This window comes from Microchirus variegatus (genome assembly GCF_963457635.1).
Source record: "Microchirus variegatus genome assembly, chromosome: 11".
NCBI lineage: Eukaryota > Metazoa > Chordata > Actinopteri > Pleuronectiformes > Soleidae > Microchirus > Microchirus variegatus.
The window spans coordinates 18,944,060-18,960,859 of NC_139812.1; the positions used below are offsets into that span (position 1 = coordinate 18,944,060).

General features: G+C 40.9%; 3 protein-coding genes across 3 annotated transcripts in view; 1 reads left to right on the forward strand and 2 right to left on the reverse strand.

The window, feature by feature from the left end:
• Positions 1-553: 553 nt before the first annotated feature.
• LOC310934005 (adenosine kinase-like) lies at positions 554-8,100 on the reverse strand. Its single transcript, XM_083897614.1, has 11 exons — positions 7,970-8,100; positions 5,722-5,796; positions 4,494-4,547; positions 2,764-2,842; positions 2,479-2,651; positions 2,289-2,397; positions 1,941-2,111; positions 1,822-1,857; positions 1,626-1,740; positions 1,442-1,528; positions 554-1,011 (listed from the first exon to the last, which is right to left on the reverse strand). Exons 1-11 carry the CDS (start codon positions 8,074-8,076, stop codon positions 887-889), a joined length of 1,131 nt encoding a protein of 376 aa, XP_083753740.1. The 5' UTR covers positions 8,077-8,100; the 3' UTR covers positions 554-886.
• Positions 8,101-9,321: 1,221 nt separating this feature from the next.
• Positions 9,322-12,843, forward strand: ap3m1 (adaptor related protein complex 3 subunit mu 1). The gene is made up of 9 exons (XM_083898136.1): positions 9,322-9,345; positions 9,974-10,251; positions 10,809-10,980; positions 11,062-11,199; positions 11,289-11,374; positions 11,479-11,612; positions 11,728-11,935; positions 12,125-12,269; positions 12,579-12,843. The coding sequence occupies exons 2-9, from the start codon at positions 9,979-9,981 to the stop codon at positions 12,677-12,679; spliced, it is 1,257 nt and encodes a 418-aa protein (XP_083754262.1). The 5' UTR covers positions 9,322-9,345; positions 9,974-9,978; the 3' UTR covers positions 12,680-12,843.
• Positions 12,844-14,329: 1,486 nt separating this feature from the next.
• LOC310934388 (vinculin-like) overlaps positions 14,330-16,800 on the reverse strand; it is a 29,926-nt gene continuing 27,455 nt past the window's right edge. Inside the window, exon 23 of the mRNA XM_083898101.1 lies at positions 14,330-15,892. Coding sequence (XP_083754227.1) covers positions 15,746-15,892 — 147 coding nt within the window. The 3' untranslated portion in view covers positions 14,330-15,745. The remainder of the gene's footprint in view (positions 15,893-16,800) is intronic.

Here is a 16,800-nt window from a genome sequence, read left to right on the forward strand (position 1 = left end):
AGTTTTTTGTTTTCTTTTCATTTTTCCAACAGCAAGTTCACCTGTAGGCCTCTGCTCATCGAGACTTTGGGCTTCATAACAATTACAGCGAGGGAAAGGAAAGAAAGGCACTCATTAAATCAGAAGCATCAGCCCCATTAAACACCGACTCACACTATTGATGTTGACGGCAACTTCTTAAGAATCTGAACAAAGTGGTGACATTCTACAGATGTGGGCACAGGCTTTTGACACATTTAAAAAAAACATTGTGCTTAAAATTAAATTATTTGGTTTCATAAACGACCTGTTAAATTAAAACCACAAGTTAAAAATGAATAAAAAAAAAGAAAAAAAAAATCACTACAGCAGATATACAAAACAGTATCCGTTTTGTTCTTCTTTCCTTTGTTAGTGTATTATGTGTCATCCCCACTGTGAAATAAGCCTCTTTCTGTCTGCAAAAAGACTAAAAAGAACTTGCAGCTGAGCGTGATGGAAGTGAGTGGGAGACAAAGCAGCCATACGGCGACAGTATCACACAGTCCCAAAATAACCAGCTATTTAAACACGCGCTGCACTTGCATCCAGTATTTTCACCGTTGTTATCATGATTCCTCGGTGGCCGTTTAAATCCCTGTACTGGCTTATAATCCTATAGTGGCCTCAAGTGGAGAACACGGACACATGCACACACGTCATGGGACACCAGACAAAAACATTCAGTAAGAAATTATGTGCGTATAAATTGGAAAAATAACAGGGAGGAGGTGGCCGACTGTGGGGAAAAAAAAGTCGCAGAGCGAGATTTGAGGGAAGTATTTTTGTAGAAAAACAGAGGAGGTTGAGAGAGTCAGACTTGTGCGTGGTAAAGATGAGCATGTGGTTTCAAGCGGTGTAACTTGTTTCACTTGTAGTCAGGTTTTTCTGGGAAGGTGCAACCTGATTGTCTGATGATGACGTTGGCAGCATAGTGCCCAGCCTTCACGCATAGATCCAGATGTTTCTCCTGCACAAGCTCGGAAAGGAAACCTGCAACGTAAATGAAAGTCTTGAGTGGAAAGTTATTAGGGTTCCCATTAAAGGTCACATCAAAAGAGTTGCAAAATGAATAGAAAATATAGTCAAGACATTGACAAGATTAGAAATAATGATTTTTAAAACCAGAGAACCAGCAAAACTGTTTTCATCTGTGCCATCATAATTGCACAAGGTTTTTCAACTGTTTTCTAATCATCCAATAGCAAACCATAATGGAAGCATATTCTATTAAAAAACAGACGTTTGCAGCTAGAATAGTCGTTTACCACATTAACAAAGTATAGAATGTATTTCTGATTCATTTAATGTTATATTCGTAGAAAGAAAAGTGTTTTCCTTCAAAAATAAGGACATTTCTAAGTGAACTTTTGAGCGGAAGGGTAGATACAGAAAAATAAAGACATGGGGGGCTGAACCTCACCTCCTACAAAGGCATCGCCTGCACCATTTGTGTCAACAATGTCCTTGGGGTCAACTCTTTCTACAAGGAAGGTCTCAGTCTTGTCACCTGAACAGACACGGGGAGGAAAAAAAACCGACACACTGAAGCATAAGAGGACAAGAGATTGAGAGCAACTAGAGGAAAACAAGACTGAAAATCTTACTTGAGGCCAAGACCGTGTCTTCGTGCCCCTGAGTGAACACCACAACCCTCTGTCTCTTCTTGTTCACTTTGGGTAAAGCCTGAGTTTTCTTGGCAATCTCTTTAATGTCCTTTGTCTACAGAAAAACACATGAGCACACATGAGCACAACCATGAATGAGAATCTTCACGTTCAAATGCAGCATCAGTCCACTCACCTCAAAGTCCTGCTCTTTAGCAAATGCAGCCGCCTCCTAATGAGCCAAACAAAGTCAAAGGTTATTATTCTCTCTATAAATATCGTTAAGAGGAAAGCGCAGTGAAATCCTAAACCTACCGTCTCATTACCGAACAGCAAGTCGACGTAGGGCATGACCTGCATGAGGTTGTCCTTGAAGAACTGGCAGATGAAGGGCGCGGAGAGGTTCAGGCAAAACAGCTTGTTATTTTCAGAAGCGTGCTTTGCCACTTTGAGGATGGACTCCAAAGAGACTGTCAGGAAGAAACCCTGGAGGGAATGAATGACATTGGGTCAGGACTAATGTGCTTTTTATATCTTGATGGAGTCTAATGAATTACAGAAAGTCCCCCTGTGGCTCATTTGTGGACACAAAGATGAATCTACCGGACATGAGGTGACCTGAATATCATACGGAAACAACACAATATGCTAACCAGTACTCACAGCTATATAGTAGACTTTAGCTTTCTCCACCAGCTTCCAGTTCTCTTCGAGGTCTAGATGCTTCTCCTTCTTATAACAATTAGCAGCAGCTAGGTGAGCGACCAGAGACCTGAGGGGAGGAAATGACAAGAGATGAAGTACGTGATACGATTATTACACGAAGAAAATATCGTTATTCTAAATAACCTACCTGTTATCGCCGGTGATGCAAGCGGCGCACGTCCCTGTGGGCTCCTCGTCCTGCTCGTAGTAGTGTGCGTCGATGTGAGCCTCCTCTGCCTTCTGCTTCAGGATCTGTCCAAACTTGTCTTTGCCGATGCAGCCAAAAAACGTGCCCACGTTATGAGGTTCTTGGATCATCCACTGCAAAAGGACACGTCGCATCAGTACGGGTCGAGTCTCGACTCTCCGAGGGCGTGTTTGTGTGTAAACAGGAAGTGACAGCGAGCTGGAAGTGTGTGTGTACGTGACTGACCTGAGCAATCTTAATGGAGTTCTGTGTGGCTCCCCCAGCGTGGTATTCAACATTGAACTTCTTTGCCAACTCCTCAAAACTGCAGAGAAAAACAAGTCATTTATATAACGTATGTTTAGTGTGTCGTGTACTCTTGATCACTGACCAAAAAGTACAGTCCTGCGCCTGTTTGGTATAGCCAGATTCATTGAGGGATAGTTGTAACATTTGGGCAATTCCCTCTTTTGCCTTGAATATGAAATTTTTATGGATACATTTTTAAGTGTGATATGAAAATACCGTCGCAAAAAGCCGTGCTTGTGTTTGAATCTCTTTCGAATTTTTTTTCTTATCTTATTTCTCACCCTCAGGTATGTGGAAAGGAAGAGGAGAATTAGGAAGTACCTGCGTTGTAAGTGAGCATGCAGTCTTCAATATATTTAATGCCACCGACACAATATTGACACTGACAAACTGAAGATTTCTTTATCCGACTGTTAAAATCGTATTTCATGCTCAAACAACACTACAGCTTTGGTTCACTCAGCTCCTCCTGGTGTGTTTTTTTTCTTTCTCTTCCCCTATCACACATTGACAGACACTTTGGAACATTCAGACTCACAAAAACATGCTTCAGTTGGCGGTCAAAGACGTCGCAGACATGATGAGATTTCATGCATGTTAGTGAAAAGTGTGCAACTTAATTGGAGATTGGTCTGCAGAGCAGTTCTTAGTCCATATCAAAGAGTCCTAGCCTAGCATTAAAGTATAGAAATGTAAGGCTACAGCTCAGCGCTGGTTGGTTTCATTAACCTTCACCACTGTTGTATGCATGTAGCTGGTATAATACACATGCATGACTGATCACTGGTTATTATGTTCGAGTTACGCAACACAACGACTAAAGCGTCACTCTGAAGATCTGCACAATGCTTTCAAATTCCACACATTATGAGCTCTAAATATAACTGTAACTTCCTATTAACCCACATGCAGATATATGTTTAAGGTCCTGAGACCTGAGGGTCAGAGGTTGCAAAGAAGAGGACACATCTGAGAGGCAGGGAGAAACATCATGTTAGGGGGGCGGGCAGCGTTTTTCTGTTGTGGAAATGATTGCCCTCATTTATCACATTTCCACCCCCACAGTGACAAACGTCTTCCCTACTAAGCCTCTGCCTACTGAACGTCAGCCAACAATGCTGCTCCAGCCCTGGAAACCAAGAGTACACATCTTCTCTAACATTGATCATTCATACGTATGCCCAGCTCATTGTCTGTTGGGTTTATATTTTCCTACTCAAACAGCTTAATGTAACAAATATCATAATTTTTAGTGTTAATATAAGTAGACTATCTGCCATTATAAACATAACTGTATAATACTCGCCCACACAGCCACACATGAGTTTCTCTTTTTTATCTCCTGCTGTGAAATGTTTGCTTTCTCGCTCTTGTCTCAGAGGGACTGGGAGGTTAAGTGTCCTGGCTTCCTATTGGCTCTCTACTGCATCTGCTGCTCTGCCATTGGCTTTCTACATAGGAACGGAGGTCAGTTGTGTGTGATTTCTGGTGCCTGCCTGTTTTGACTAGCCTTGTCTGGAAAAAAGAGGAGCAAACTCAACGAAGATAAAGAAACGTGACTTGATAGATTGACAGATCTATCAAGTCACAGATGGCAAATACCAGTTAGTAGACAATGTGCAGGATTCCTAAAAACCTATTTGTTACATGAAAAGATGAATACTAACAGTGCTTTGTGGCTGTCATCTGCCAGAATCTGGTCGTTGGGTTTCAAAGCGTATCTGCAAATAAAAGAGAGGAAAAAATAAACAGAGGCATTAGTTTCTTCAAGAGATCAGAACTTCATCAAACAAAAACCTGCTCAAAAAGTGTCTGACTCATGTCACACAAATAGGATGACCTAAACATTTTCAGCCAACAACTCACAGGGAGGTACTTTGAATATTTACTACTCCCCATCACCACCAGCACTCAGTCTAAATCAATATGTTGGTCAATAATGCTCAGCAAAGACCGCTTTATTCTGAGTGAGACCGAGTTTGAGCTGGTTTATCTCTAATCCACAAGTTTGAGATTTGAGAGTGGACTCTGAGCTGAAGCCTTTGCCCTGGTCAACTAACAGAGCTTGGACAGAGAACAGCAATTCTGACTGTGCAGGCTGGTGACAGAGGTTTACACAAAACCTCTTGAACCCAAAAACCTTACATTTCTACTTAATCGGGGTAAATTACTGAGCTACACAATGGCTTTTTGTGTTCTGCTTACAGTTCTTGACACGATTTAACTTCACTGTTTACAATCACTGCCTCAGCCAAGAAGCTCATGTTTTCACACCTTGTTGGTTGGTTTACATAAGAAGTTCTGGGCTTGTTTACACTAAACTGAATAGCAGGATGGAGGGAGAAAACCCTAAGGATTATAACTAGACCCATTTGGCCTTGGGTAAGTTACTGGTAAATTTGTGCACACATAATACCCCCCAAAAAAGGAAAGGCACACTTTGTTTAATTCAACTGAAACGGTCTAGTACATGCTGTATCGCTGTAATGTGAGGAGACACTCAGATGGTATTATAGCTGTAGATCTGATGCTTCCTGTGCTCTGCCCGCTGTCCTCACCCTCTTGTATCTTCATTGATCAGATTACAGCATAAAAACACACACACACACGTTCCCTTTCTCTTGTGAACAGGCTGTCACAAGGAAAACCTCACTGACACTACATGTCTACATTTCCCATAATCAACAAAATGCAAATATTACTTCCGATTTCTTGTGCCTGTATTATTCTAGGGAGAATTCTAAAAAATAAACTATATATGAATTTAACTTCAAGTACATAAACACCGATGACAACTGTGTAGTTAAGAGTCTTATTCCATTGAGCCAGTAATACAACATTACAGATGCCAAATGCTGCAAAAAAAACAAAGAGTAACTCCAGACTTTTACTTACTTGTCCAAAAAGTCTTTGTCCACTACAGCACATATGTCAAGCAAGGGGTTCCCCATGCCAAAGAGTGTATTAGGGCTGAAAAATAAAGAGATTAAAAGTTAGAATGAGAACCACCAGCTGCTCTTACAAAATTTAACTTGATTTGAAAGCCATTATTGCTTCAAGCTGGTTGGTCGATGCATTATTAATAGCATACAGCCTTCTTTTCTGCACGTGGACTGGAAAATCAAGTTTGCCTTCCTCAATGAAGGCTCTATGTATTTTTCCAAGTGCTCAGTATTATTGACAAAACATAAAACCCTTGTATTCATGCCACTTTAAACACATGATTTATATTCACATGGGCAGAAAATTTGAAATTCCTGATATAGTTTGAGAACCTGCATGAGACATCAACAAAATCTTACAAAAGGAAAAAATATTCTGATGGTTGGTAATGCACGTAGTCGTGTTATGTAGCAGGCTCAATGCAAATCGGTTTAATTCCAGCGCGTTCCTCCCTGAGGCTGAGCACAGGGCTTGAATAATGGTGCAATCCTAGTCTTGTGATGTCGAGAAAGCATCGTTTAAAACAGCAGCACAGCACAAAAATCAAACTAAAGGGTCTTGGGAAATCGAAGCAGCAACTAACAGGCAGCTCGGTACTTTATGTCCCGACATTACACTGCCTTTTGAAGATGTCAGTAACCACTTAACACCAGCGTGTTCCCGATAAGGAAATACTGAATCATCTGTGAGTTCAGCTCGAAAAAGAACTTGATGTTTGTGGAAGCTTGCTAACATTTTGTGCATCACATTCATGTCTTGGCGTCTTCTTCACTTCACACGTCCCAGATGTCAACACACAGTCGTGTCTGTGTTACTGGGAAAAACCCCAGATGCAGCATGTCTCCGAGCGCAGCTCAGCACAGATGTCACCTCCACATGGAACACGTGCCAAGGGATATCTCCCCATGTAGCCTCTCTCTCTTTTTACAACCACAAGGACAAGAGCCGAGGCTTCCACTTGACACGGCACGCAGGAAGGTAAGAGAAATTAAAAAGATGAAGGAGCTGAAGAAGCCCCAGCACATGGCGACTATCTCAAGCTGCACCGATCCAGTGAGGCAGATGCCACAGCCTTACTGCCATTTCCCACATCTACAAATGTGCAGTCAGGTGAAAACTGGGTTCCTGCAGCCAGTTATAGCAAAAGTGAACGTGATAATGGGATTTAAAATCAGCCTGCTGAATGCCAACGTGCTCTTACCTTGCAGATGACATGGTGTCCCTCTCTCTCTCTCTCTCTCTCTCTCTTTCCGTCTGTCTGTGTGTGTGTCAAATAGAGACTGACAGACCTGTTGTGCAGCCTAAAACCGGTTCAGAAAGAGCCAAGTATTCAGAAACTTCACAGTTTCAGTACAGTGAGCAAGCTGATCGATTTCCCCCTGCAACCACGGCTCCTCCCACTCGGGATTGACTGATTGGTGGTGTCTGAAGAAGGAAGGACCGGGGCATCCTGCCTCTGTCTGGTGATAGGCTAGTCTTTCTTCAGAGTAGAGCCTCTCTCTCTCTCTCTTTCTCTCGGTGTGTCTCTCCTTGAGAAGCTGCTTACCACCGTGCCAGGCGTGCTGATAATAACAGAGGAACCGGCATGATGGCATGTGATGACATGCAACAGCAGGCGGGAGGGAATGATGAGGCACGTTGCCAGGGAGATGCAGAATCAGATTTATTCATGAGGGAGGGCGGGCGAGCGGGAAGAACGAAGGGGGGGGGGGGGGGGGGGTGTTAAGGCATCAAAACACTACACATTCACACAGCCATGTGACTGCTCTGCTCTGCACGCAGCATTGTTTGGAGGGCTGCTGCATCGGCCAGCGAGAGGAGCAGCAGTCCCTGGCACGGAATGGACGGAGTGTCCGAATGGGTCCAAGTATTTTCCTCAGTAAAACACGCAGTGCTGGCAGCAGGTGGTCGTGATGAACTTGCACAACACACACATAGACAGGAAGAGAGCGCGAGACACCTGAGCAGGACCGAATGTCCCTGACCCCGCTAAGTTTAATACAACCCGCTAACCTTGTAGCTTAGACGTTTGGAAACACAACATTAGCAACCAGAATCATTTAAAACATCCTCATGTTCACGTCTCAAACTGAAGACTTAAGGCTACAGCTCACATTAGCATGCGTTTGTCCTCGCTCCCGCGTGGCTGACTGTAAGTTCGCCTTTTATTTACAAAAACAACCGAACAACTTGTATTCACCTGAGTTTGGCAGCCGCACTTTCGCCGGGACACTCCGCACTCTCTTTCTTCTTCTCCGTCTCCTTGGAGAGTTTGGGTTTCTTCGCTGTAGGTTCGTCTGAAGCCATGACTGAATAAGAAGCAGACGAGCACGTTGCAATCACAGTCTTCTTCTTCTTCTTCTTCTTCCACCGGCGAATGGAAACAAATGCGGTGTCCCGCTAACAACTGCGCAGGGAGTTTGATACCCAGAGTCAAGGCTCGTAGGCAAGGCTCTCGCCCTCTGCCAATCGAACAAAAGGTCCTGCGCTCAGGTATGTTACCTTTACACCAAAGCAATAAAAGGCGTTTTACACAAGACATATGAAGCAATGTAAAAAAAAGAAGCGGTTTATTGCTTCAACCTTGAAAACTGCCACCAAAACATTAATTAAAAGGTAGAAAATAACGTTGGTTCAGGACCCTCATACACATCTATATTGTAAAATATGATCATGTTACTTCATTGCCCATGATACTTTTATTGCTGCAACTCTGTACAGATGTGTGCATTATTGTGGAGTGGGATATGTTAATGTTTGTAAGATTATGCAACTAGGTGTGTTTTTATATCTAGTATAGTCTAGTGTGTGACGTGGTGACACATCAACAAGACATCCCTAATTCTTACACAATGGGTCATCTAAGTATGGAGGACGGGACCATGTCAATAAATAAATAAATACAGAAATAAATGCATAAATAAATACAGAAATAAATGCATGAATAAATAAATAAATACATACATGATTTACATTTATTTCTCCATTTCTGTATGTATGTATTTATTTATGCATTTATTTATGTATTTATTTATTTATTGGTATGTCAGGTCTCGTCCTCCATATTTAAGGTCAGTGAATAAATGGAATTCACATAGTTTAACTTTCATGAACTTAGATCAATTTGTGAATGTTAAATTTGCAAATATATGTAACTGTGCATTAAAATGTAGTGGGTGGGTCAAAATATTGATTTATTAACCGAGTGCAAGTAAAAATCAACAACTATATAACGACCATAATAGTAGATTTGCAGCGTGACCTGAAAGACCAAACGCGGGGTAATACAATCTAAAGTAGCTGTCCGCTGACGGCGCCTGATTAATAAGTGCAAACACTTCGCTCTGAAAGTATCGATCGGGTTCGATTTGTGCAGTTGGTGAATATTTGAACACGCCAAAAAAACAATCACAATGCTTAACTAACAGCGGTTGGCGTTTTTTGTGGTATTTCGGCGTGTAATCGTGATTACGCAGCGCTTACGTGTTCGGACACTTGCAGGCGCCTCCTCAGCTGCTCACACTCTTCTGCCATATTGGCACAGAGTGACACATCAGTGGCAGCTGGAGTGAGCAGGTAAAACTTTCTGCTTTTTAGGATTATTGTCAAACTTTCTCTGCACTATCGCACGATTAACGTCTTCATGTCGCCGTCAAGTTGGATCATGACTAAACAATAAGACACGGATGTACAAAAAAAAAGAAAAGAAAACGTGTTTACCAGTCGGTTCATCATATTACTCGAAGTTAAAGTTAGTGTGCCACATTAGCAGTGTCAACGGTTTCATTTGTATCGCTTTAATTTGATTCAATGACCGATTGTGTGTTTTTTTGGTTTGTTTTATTCAAACCATTGATGTTATGTTTCTTAAAAAACACATTAAATGTATAGTTCAGCTTTTTAACTGGGGGTGTGTTACACATTTGTATGTAATACAGTAGACCAGTGGTCAGCAATTTGTGGCTCGTGGGCCAAAACTGGCCCGCCAGCATCAATATTTGGCCAGACAGACGATATAACAAATCTGATTTTAAATGATTTGCTTACCATATCAAGTTCAGAGCTTTTATTCTGAAAAGATATGAACTTATTCAAACAGATTCTGGTGCTAGCATTGACAGTTAACCAACACTAAATGTGTTAAATCAAAAACATTGTCTATAGTCTAACTTGCTGAACACTGACAATTGGCTCATTGTTGCAGCTGAGATGATCCACAGCCTGTTCCTGATTAATCACACGGGAGACATCTTCCTGGAGAAACACTGGAAGAGTGTCATCAGCCGAAGCGTGTGCGATTACTTCATTGAGGCGAAGGAGAAGGCGGTGGAGCCGGAGAATGTTGCCCCCGTGCTGCAGACCCCTCACCACTATCTCATCTCCATCTACAGAGACAAGCTCTTTTTTCTCTCGGTCATCCAGACTGAGGTCCCTCCACTGTTTGTCATCGAGTTCCTGCACAGGGTGGCAGACACTTTTCAGGTTTGTCAAACTGATCTTCCAAAGTATTAAAATATGTGGTACAAAGGGAATTTGACTCACAGTCTTGACACGAGTCTGCACCAAACTCAACCACATTTTACCACTTACTTGGTTGTAGGTCAAGCTGGCAGGTGTATGCTCAGTGGCTGCCATTGGAGATATTGGGAAATTTTTTTTAGCCAATTAAGGAAACACTCAAAAAAGTGCGTCTCACGTCGATTATGGAGCGTTACAAGCAGATTGCGCTTTATTAAATGACAAACATTACGTTTTAGGAAACATCATTTTGCAAAAGGGATAACTGGAAATCTTATTACCAGCAATGTGATTACACAATCTTGTGCAATAGGAAATTATCTGATGTATTTTTGACATCAAAGAGATTAAGAAAATTAGTGGCAGCAATAATGTGAAAACAGGAGCTACTCAAAGCCACCACTGAAGCATTAATGTGCAGAAACTACACTTTCGCTCTGTATATTGTACATTCATTCTATACCACAAGCCCTTTCTTACAGTCCAGTCCAGTTAGTTTGACATAGGATTTTGTTGCTCAGGACTACTTTGGAGAATGCTCCGAATCTATAATCAAGGACAATGTGGTGACGGTGTACGAGCTGCTGGAGGAGATGCTGGACAACGGCTTTCCGCTGGCGACAGAGTCCAACGTCCTCAAAGAGATGATCAAACCTCCCACCATCCTGCGATCGGTCGTCAATACGCTCACAGGTAAGCAGAGGTCGTCGCCCTGACACAGATCTGTAGTTTTTACGTGCAAATTAACTTTTTTTGCTGTTTTTTTTTCCCCAGGAGGAAGTAATGTTGGAGATAAGCTGCCAACAGGTCAACTGTCCAATATTCCATGGAGACGGGCTAGTGTTAAATACACCAATAATGAGGCATATTTTGACGTGATAGAGGAAATTGACGCCATTGTGGACAAATCGGGTACATACAACCTCTTGTTTGCAGAAGACGGCTACCTTTTTTGGCAGAAATTTTAGTGATTGTATTTTCCTCAACCTTTCTTCATTCAGGCATGACCGTATTTGCAGAGATCCAGGGTGTAATCGAAGCCTGCGCGAGGCTCACTGGGATGCCTGACCTGACTCTGTCCTTCATGGTGAGTTCATGTCCTTGTCCATATCTGTGTTTCTCTGTAAATGCTTGTGTAGACTTTAGCTCAACAGCAGCGGCGATGGTGGTGCTCTTTTGTTTCGATGACAGAATCCTCGTCTTCTCGACGATGTGAGTTTCCACCCGTGCGTGCGGTTTAAACGCTGGGAGTCGGAGCGCGTCCTCTCGTTCATCCCACCAGACGGAAACTTCACGCTCATGACTTATCACGTCAGCGCTCAAAAGTAAGCACAGGCACGACTTTGTGTGCCATTCACAATTCATAGTTTAGAAAAAACAGTCTTTCGTCTTCATGAAAACTAAATGAGAAATTATTTTCTGTTTCGTTTCTATTCTCAGTCTTGTAGCTATCCCGGTGTACGTGAAGCAGAACATCAGCTTCTTTGAGACAGGATCTTGCGGTCGACTGGACATCACGATTGGACCCAAGCAGACCATGGGGAAGATGGTGGAGGGCTTGATGGTCTCGGTGCACATGCCCAAAGCTGTGCTCAGTGTCAACCTCACATCCTCACAGGGAAACTACACCTATGACCTCGCCACTAAGGTAACCAACTAACCAGGTTTGACTTCAGCAGAGAAGAAAGGCAACCTTAGGACATTTCAGTGTCTCAGTTTTTTGTTTCCAGATGCTGTCTACACCTACAGTATAATCTATCATTAAAAACAGCCTCTTAAAAACATTAGATTTCATTTTTACTTAGAAAATAAAGCTGATTTATTATCCTTACTCCAGGTGTTGGTTTGGGACATCGGGAAACTGAACCCCCAAAAGCTTCCCAACCTGCGAGGGACACTGAGCGTGCAGTCGGGAGCCCCCAAACCTGAAGAGAACCCTGCTCTCGACATTAAGCTGAAGATACAGCAGCTGGCCATCTCAGGTAATCCTTCTTTTTTTTTTTCAATAGCTGTTTAACGTCCAGAGAATTGGGATCTGGACATTTTCCTAGTTTGCTGATCTCATATCAGGAATGTAGCAGGACATTGTTTGGGTGAGACACATTCACAACAGCAGCGGAGTCTCCTGACGCAGGACACTCGGCCATTCACTGCACTGTGGATTGTCTGGAGTTTCTCCTGCTGTTCACATGAGCTCACACAGACATAATCTGGGGATTAAGACAAAGGAGCTGGTGTGAGAATGGCAATTCCTGAAAATTCACACATGCATTCTTTGCGTCTCTTCACAGGTCTCAAGGTGAATCGTCTCGACATGTACGGAGAGAAGTACAAGCCATTCAAAGGAGTCAAGTATATGACTAAAGCGGGTAAATTCCAAGTGCGAACCTGAGCGAGGAGTGTCCGGTGAGGCTCAAGGTCAGTGTGCCAAGTATGAGGCAAGGTCACCCACATCTCAAAGTCTCTTACACAACCTGCAGCTCATTCTTAATAATACGTTACTGCATTCCAACAGATGTTTTTTATGTGTTTGACATTACATACTGTTGATGTAAAAGTATGCATTTGTGGCCTGTAAAGGGATGCCTTAAGAATCAATTTGACTTCATTGAAGTGCTTTTAGTTTTTATTGTGCTTTCTTTTTGTTTCTTTTTTCTTTGTCTAACACTTTTCGAGTGTTGCTTAAGGGGAATGTTTGGGTTTGAAAGGGACACTCACAGCTCACTTAACGACTTCACTACAACGCACCTATACAGCCATGCATGTACGGTTCTTACAGTACTGTGCAAAAGTAGATTTGTTTCAGAAAATAACAACTCTCGCTTTCCTTAAAGACAGAAAAGCTGGTGGTGAGCTCAGACTTTTGCTCAGTACTGTACGGATGTGCTTATTTTACAGGTATTTTTGCACACATTCATTCTCTTTAGCGTGGCCTTGTAAGAGGAGGTTAAAGTGCTTTGTTCAGCACACACAGCACAATCTACACGTGTTCAAGAACAAAAGGGGTGTATATCCTAAATATAGCTTTATATCTAAGGTACATATTTGACTTTTGGAGCACAACTACCACAAAAGCCTAGAAACAGGACTACAAAGATCCTCACACAAACCTTGAAAGCAACGACTTTGCTTCTGCACAGCATTTGCACAATCAATTGTCCATGTGGAAAAATACTACTTAAAGCTCTTGTATGAAGTATGAATTTGTATTTTAGTGTACTGTATAAGTTGTCTTATAAAAGCTTTACAATCATGTTTTGTGTCTTTTTTTTTTTTGCTATGAACATTTGCCATGAAATAGTTTCACAATCAATACATATAGCTATGAAATGCTTTTCGTTTTTTCATTTAAAACTTGCAAAACTGCACTGGATCCTAAATTAGCACTAGGGATACAGTGATATATTGATTATTAACTCACTCCCTCATCCTCTACCGCTTTGTCCTCCACATGAGGCCGGCCAGTCCATCACAGGGGCACATAGAGACTAACGAACATTCACATTCACACCTATGGCCAATTTGCTTAATCCACAAATATGCATTTAAATGAAGAGACATCCATTGATTTTGGTAAATTGTGTTTGCTAATTGCGTTAGAAGGCTATTGGATGATTAGAAAACCCTTGAAAACCCTTGTGCAATGATGTTAGCACAGCTGAAAACAGTTTTTCTGGTTCTTTGACGAAAGGGCAAAATGATTATTTTTCAATAAAAATCATTATTTCTAATCTTGTCAATGTCTTGACTATATTTTCTATTCATTTTGCAACTCTTTTGATGAATAAAAGTGTGACTTTTAATGTAAAACACAAACATATTGTTTAGGTGACCTCAAACTTTTGAACGGTAGTGTATTTTTGAGCAGTTTCTGACCAAACAATACATTAAGAATAGAAAATGGTACTTACCATAATCACCACATGTTGTCATGTCACTGTGACCTGTTTCCCCACAGAATGTGTGCCTGTTAATGCAGTGGTACCATGTGGGGGGGGGGGGGGGAAAGACTGACTCCAGTCAGAATTATCGTCTTTTTTTTTTTATTCTTCCAAGGCACAGCAGATGTGTTGGCAGGGCTAGACGCTATCAGAATACATTCAGTCTGTGAACGGACACATCAGGTACACACACACAGAACTACATACACCCTTTCAATATCAGTGTGTGGGGTTCAGTGACTGCTACATACTCAGTAGGCCCAAATAAAAACAATATGCAGTGCTCCCCTCGTACTGCCTATAAGCAGGGGAGTACTCAAATTCTCCATTTAACAGTAACATTAGCCGTTGTGTAAACTAATGACACGAAATACTGTTAATGGAATAAAAATGTGCGTGAAGCCTGATATCACATTTAAGATGTTTTATGTTCTAAATTCACTGACATCTAGAAAATCTGTCTGATCACAGAATTCTACTTCAGGTTATTCACTGAGCTTACGTGAGGGTACATTTCTAAAAAACAGGACGTTGGAGGGCATTTTAAAATCACAGGTTCTGAATGGTTTTGATAAAAGAGTCAACAGTTCAACTGTTACAGAGATAGTGCAGGAAAAAAAACAACAACAATACAGTTTCTCTCTTTTTGAGCACAGATTTACGTGTTAAGAACCTTATGAAGCTTACAGGAATAAAACGAAACCTTTGGCATTGTTTACAGTTTTAAACAAACTCCAAACGCATTAAAAACACCTGAACTAACCTTGAGTTTAAGCTTGCTGTCGATCATGCTGCCGTTGTTGAGCGAAATCCGTGTCTTCTCTAAGTATCGACTTTAAAATGTATTTTATTAACAACCATTCTTTTTTCCTTTTTTTTTGCCAACAGTTTAAGAAACTGTCATTTACCTACAAGTCATAACCTTTGACCTGAGGATGAGTCGCCCTTGAAAATCCACAGATAACAACCGTGTTGTTTCTATAAGTAAACATGAAGAGAGAATCGAGACCTCGCCTGGACTCGGTGAATTTACGGCTCATCTTTTAGTGTTGTCCATAAAACAAATAGTTATTATTGTATGTACAGTAGACGATAAGAAACTCTCCCTGAAAACAGAAAAACTGAATGAAAATCAAACGTCATCCAGGAGACAATATCTTATTGTCGTAATTGTACCTCTTCAAAAGTAGAAAAGAAATTCATGCAAAAAATATATATATATCTATATATATATATACCTGGGATTTGGATAAACTCTCGTAACACAAAATATATATTAAAAAGTTACAGATAAAGGGAAGTGGAGAGCAAAAAAAGAAAAAAGCTGATTTCACTCCAATAAACGGAACCTGCTTATAGCAAAAGGAACGTTCCTCGCTGCTGTGGAGCGTGGACACAAACACCTGCAGGTTCCTCTTGGAAGAAATTAACTCATGACGAGTGTGCACGTTTACTACTTTTACATACAGTGTGTGCTATCTGTGCCAAGTCAATTAGTATTATTTACTCATTTCGAGTTACTGGTACCAGGGGGTCTTGCGCACCCAGCGGAGGGTGCAGCCTGCGTCCGTGCGGATCTTGATGGAAGCTGCCTCTGCTTCTCTGACCGTCTCCTTCACTGACTGCATCAGATTCTGAGCGTTATGGACCAACATCTCTGTGGCCTGGTTAAAGAAAAGAAAAGAAAAAGATATGAAAGATGCAAAGACATTTTTTTTTTTTAACTCGATTAGACACTTACACAAATGTATTTATGGGTAGTAAATTAAATTTAGAGCTGCAACTAACAATTATTTGTATAATCGATTAATCTGTTGATTATTTTCTCTATTAATTGAATAATCGTTTGAAATAACGATGTTCTCAAATGTCCTGTTTTGGCCACAAACCAAAAATTGAGTTTTTAATGATTTCTTTGTTGTATGGAGCAAAGAAACCAAGTATAAATTCACATTTAAGAAGCTAAAACAATCAGTTTTTAATTTAGTAATCGATTAATTGTTTCAGCTCCAATGAGATTAGAATTAATATTCTCTATATCAGGCCTCTGAAGTGTTGCATCACTAACGCATCAACGCAGCATTTATTGCTTTAGCTCCTGCTCGTTTTAATTTAAAATACTGTGTATATATGTTTAATTAATTTTGTCCAGTTTTGTGGTAGGATCCATTCTTATTGTCATAATATACTGTGTGTCTATAAGGATACATAATAACCTTTGTAAAATATTGGAGGTTAATATAGGTGACATAATATGTTACCTATATTGTCACCAAGAGTTCACATTAAAAACATATGTTTTTAATGTGAACTCTAAATCACAAAGCAAAGCAAACCTTCCCTTCCTTCTATAATAAAGTAGCGTACAACTGAAAGTATGTGAAATTATATTTAAAGTGTAATACCCAAGAAGATGTACTCAGTAGTAACTTTCCACTATTGTTCATTTTTAGAGAAACATGTTACTACAATCTGTAATAAAAAAAAATACCTGCACTGATACTTTCCATATAAGCTGATCAGACATTGACATAAACATGACAAATCATCAATAAATACAGATGTTTTTGTT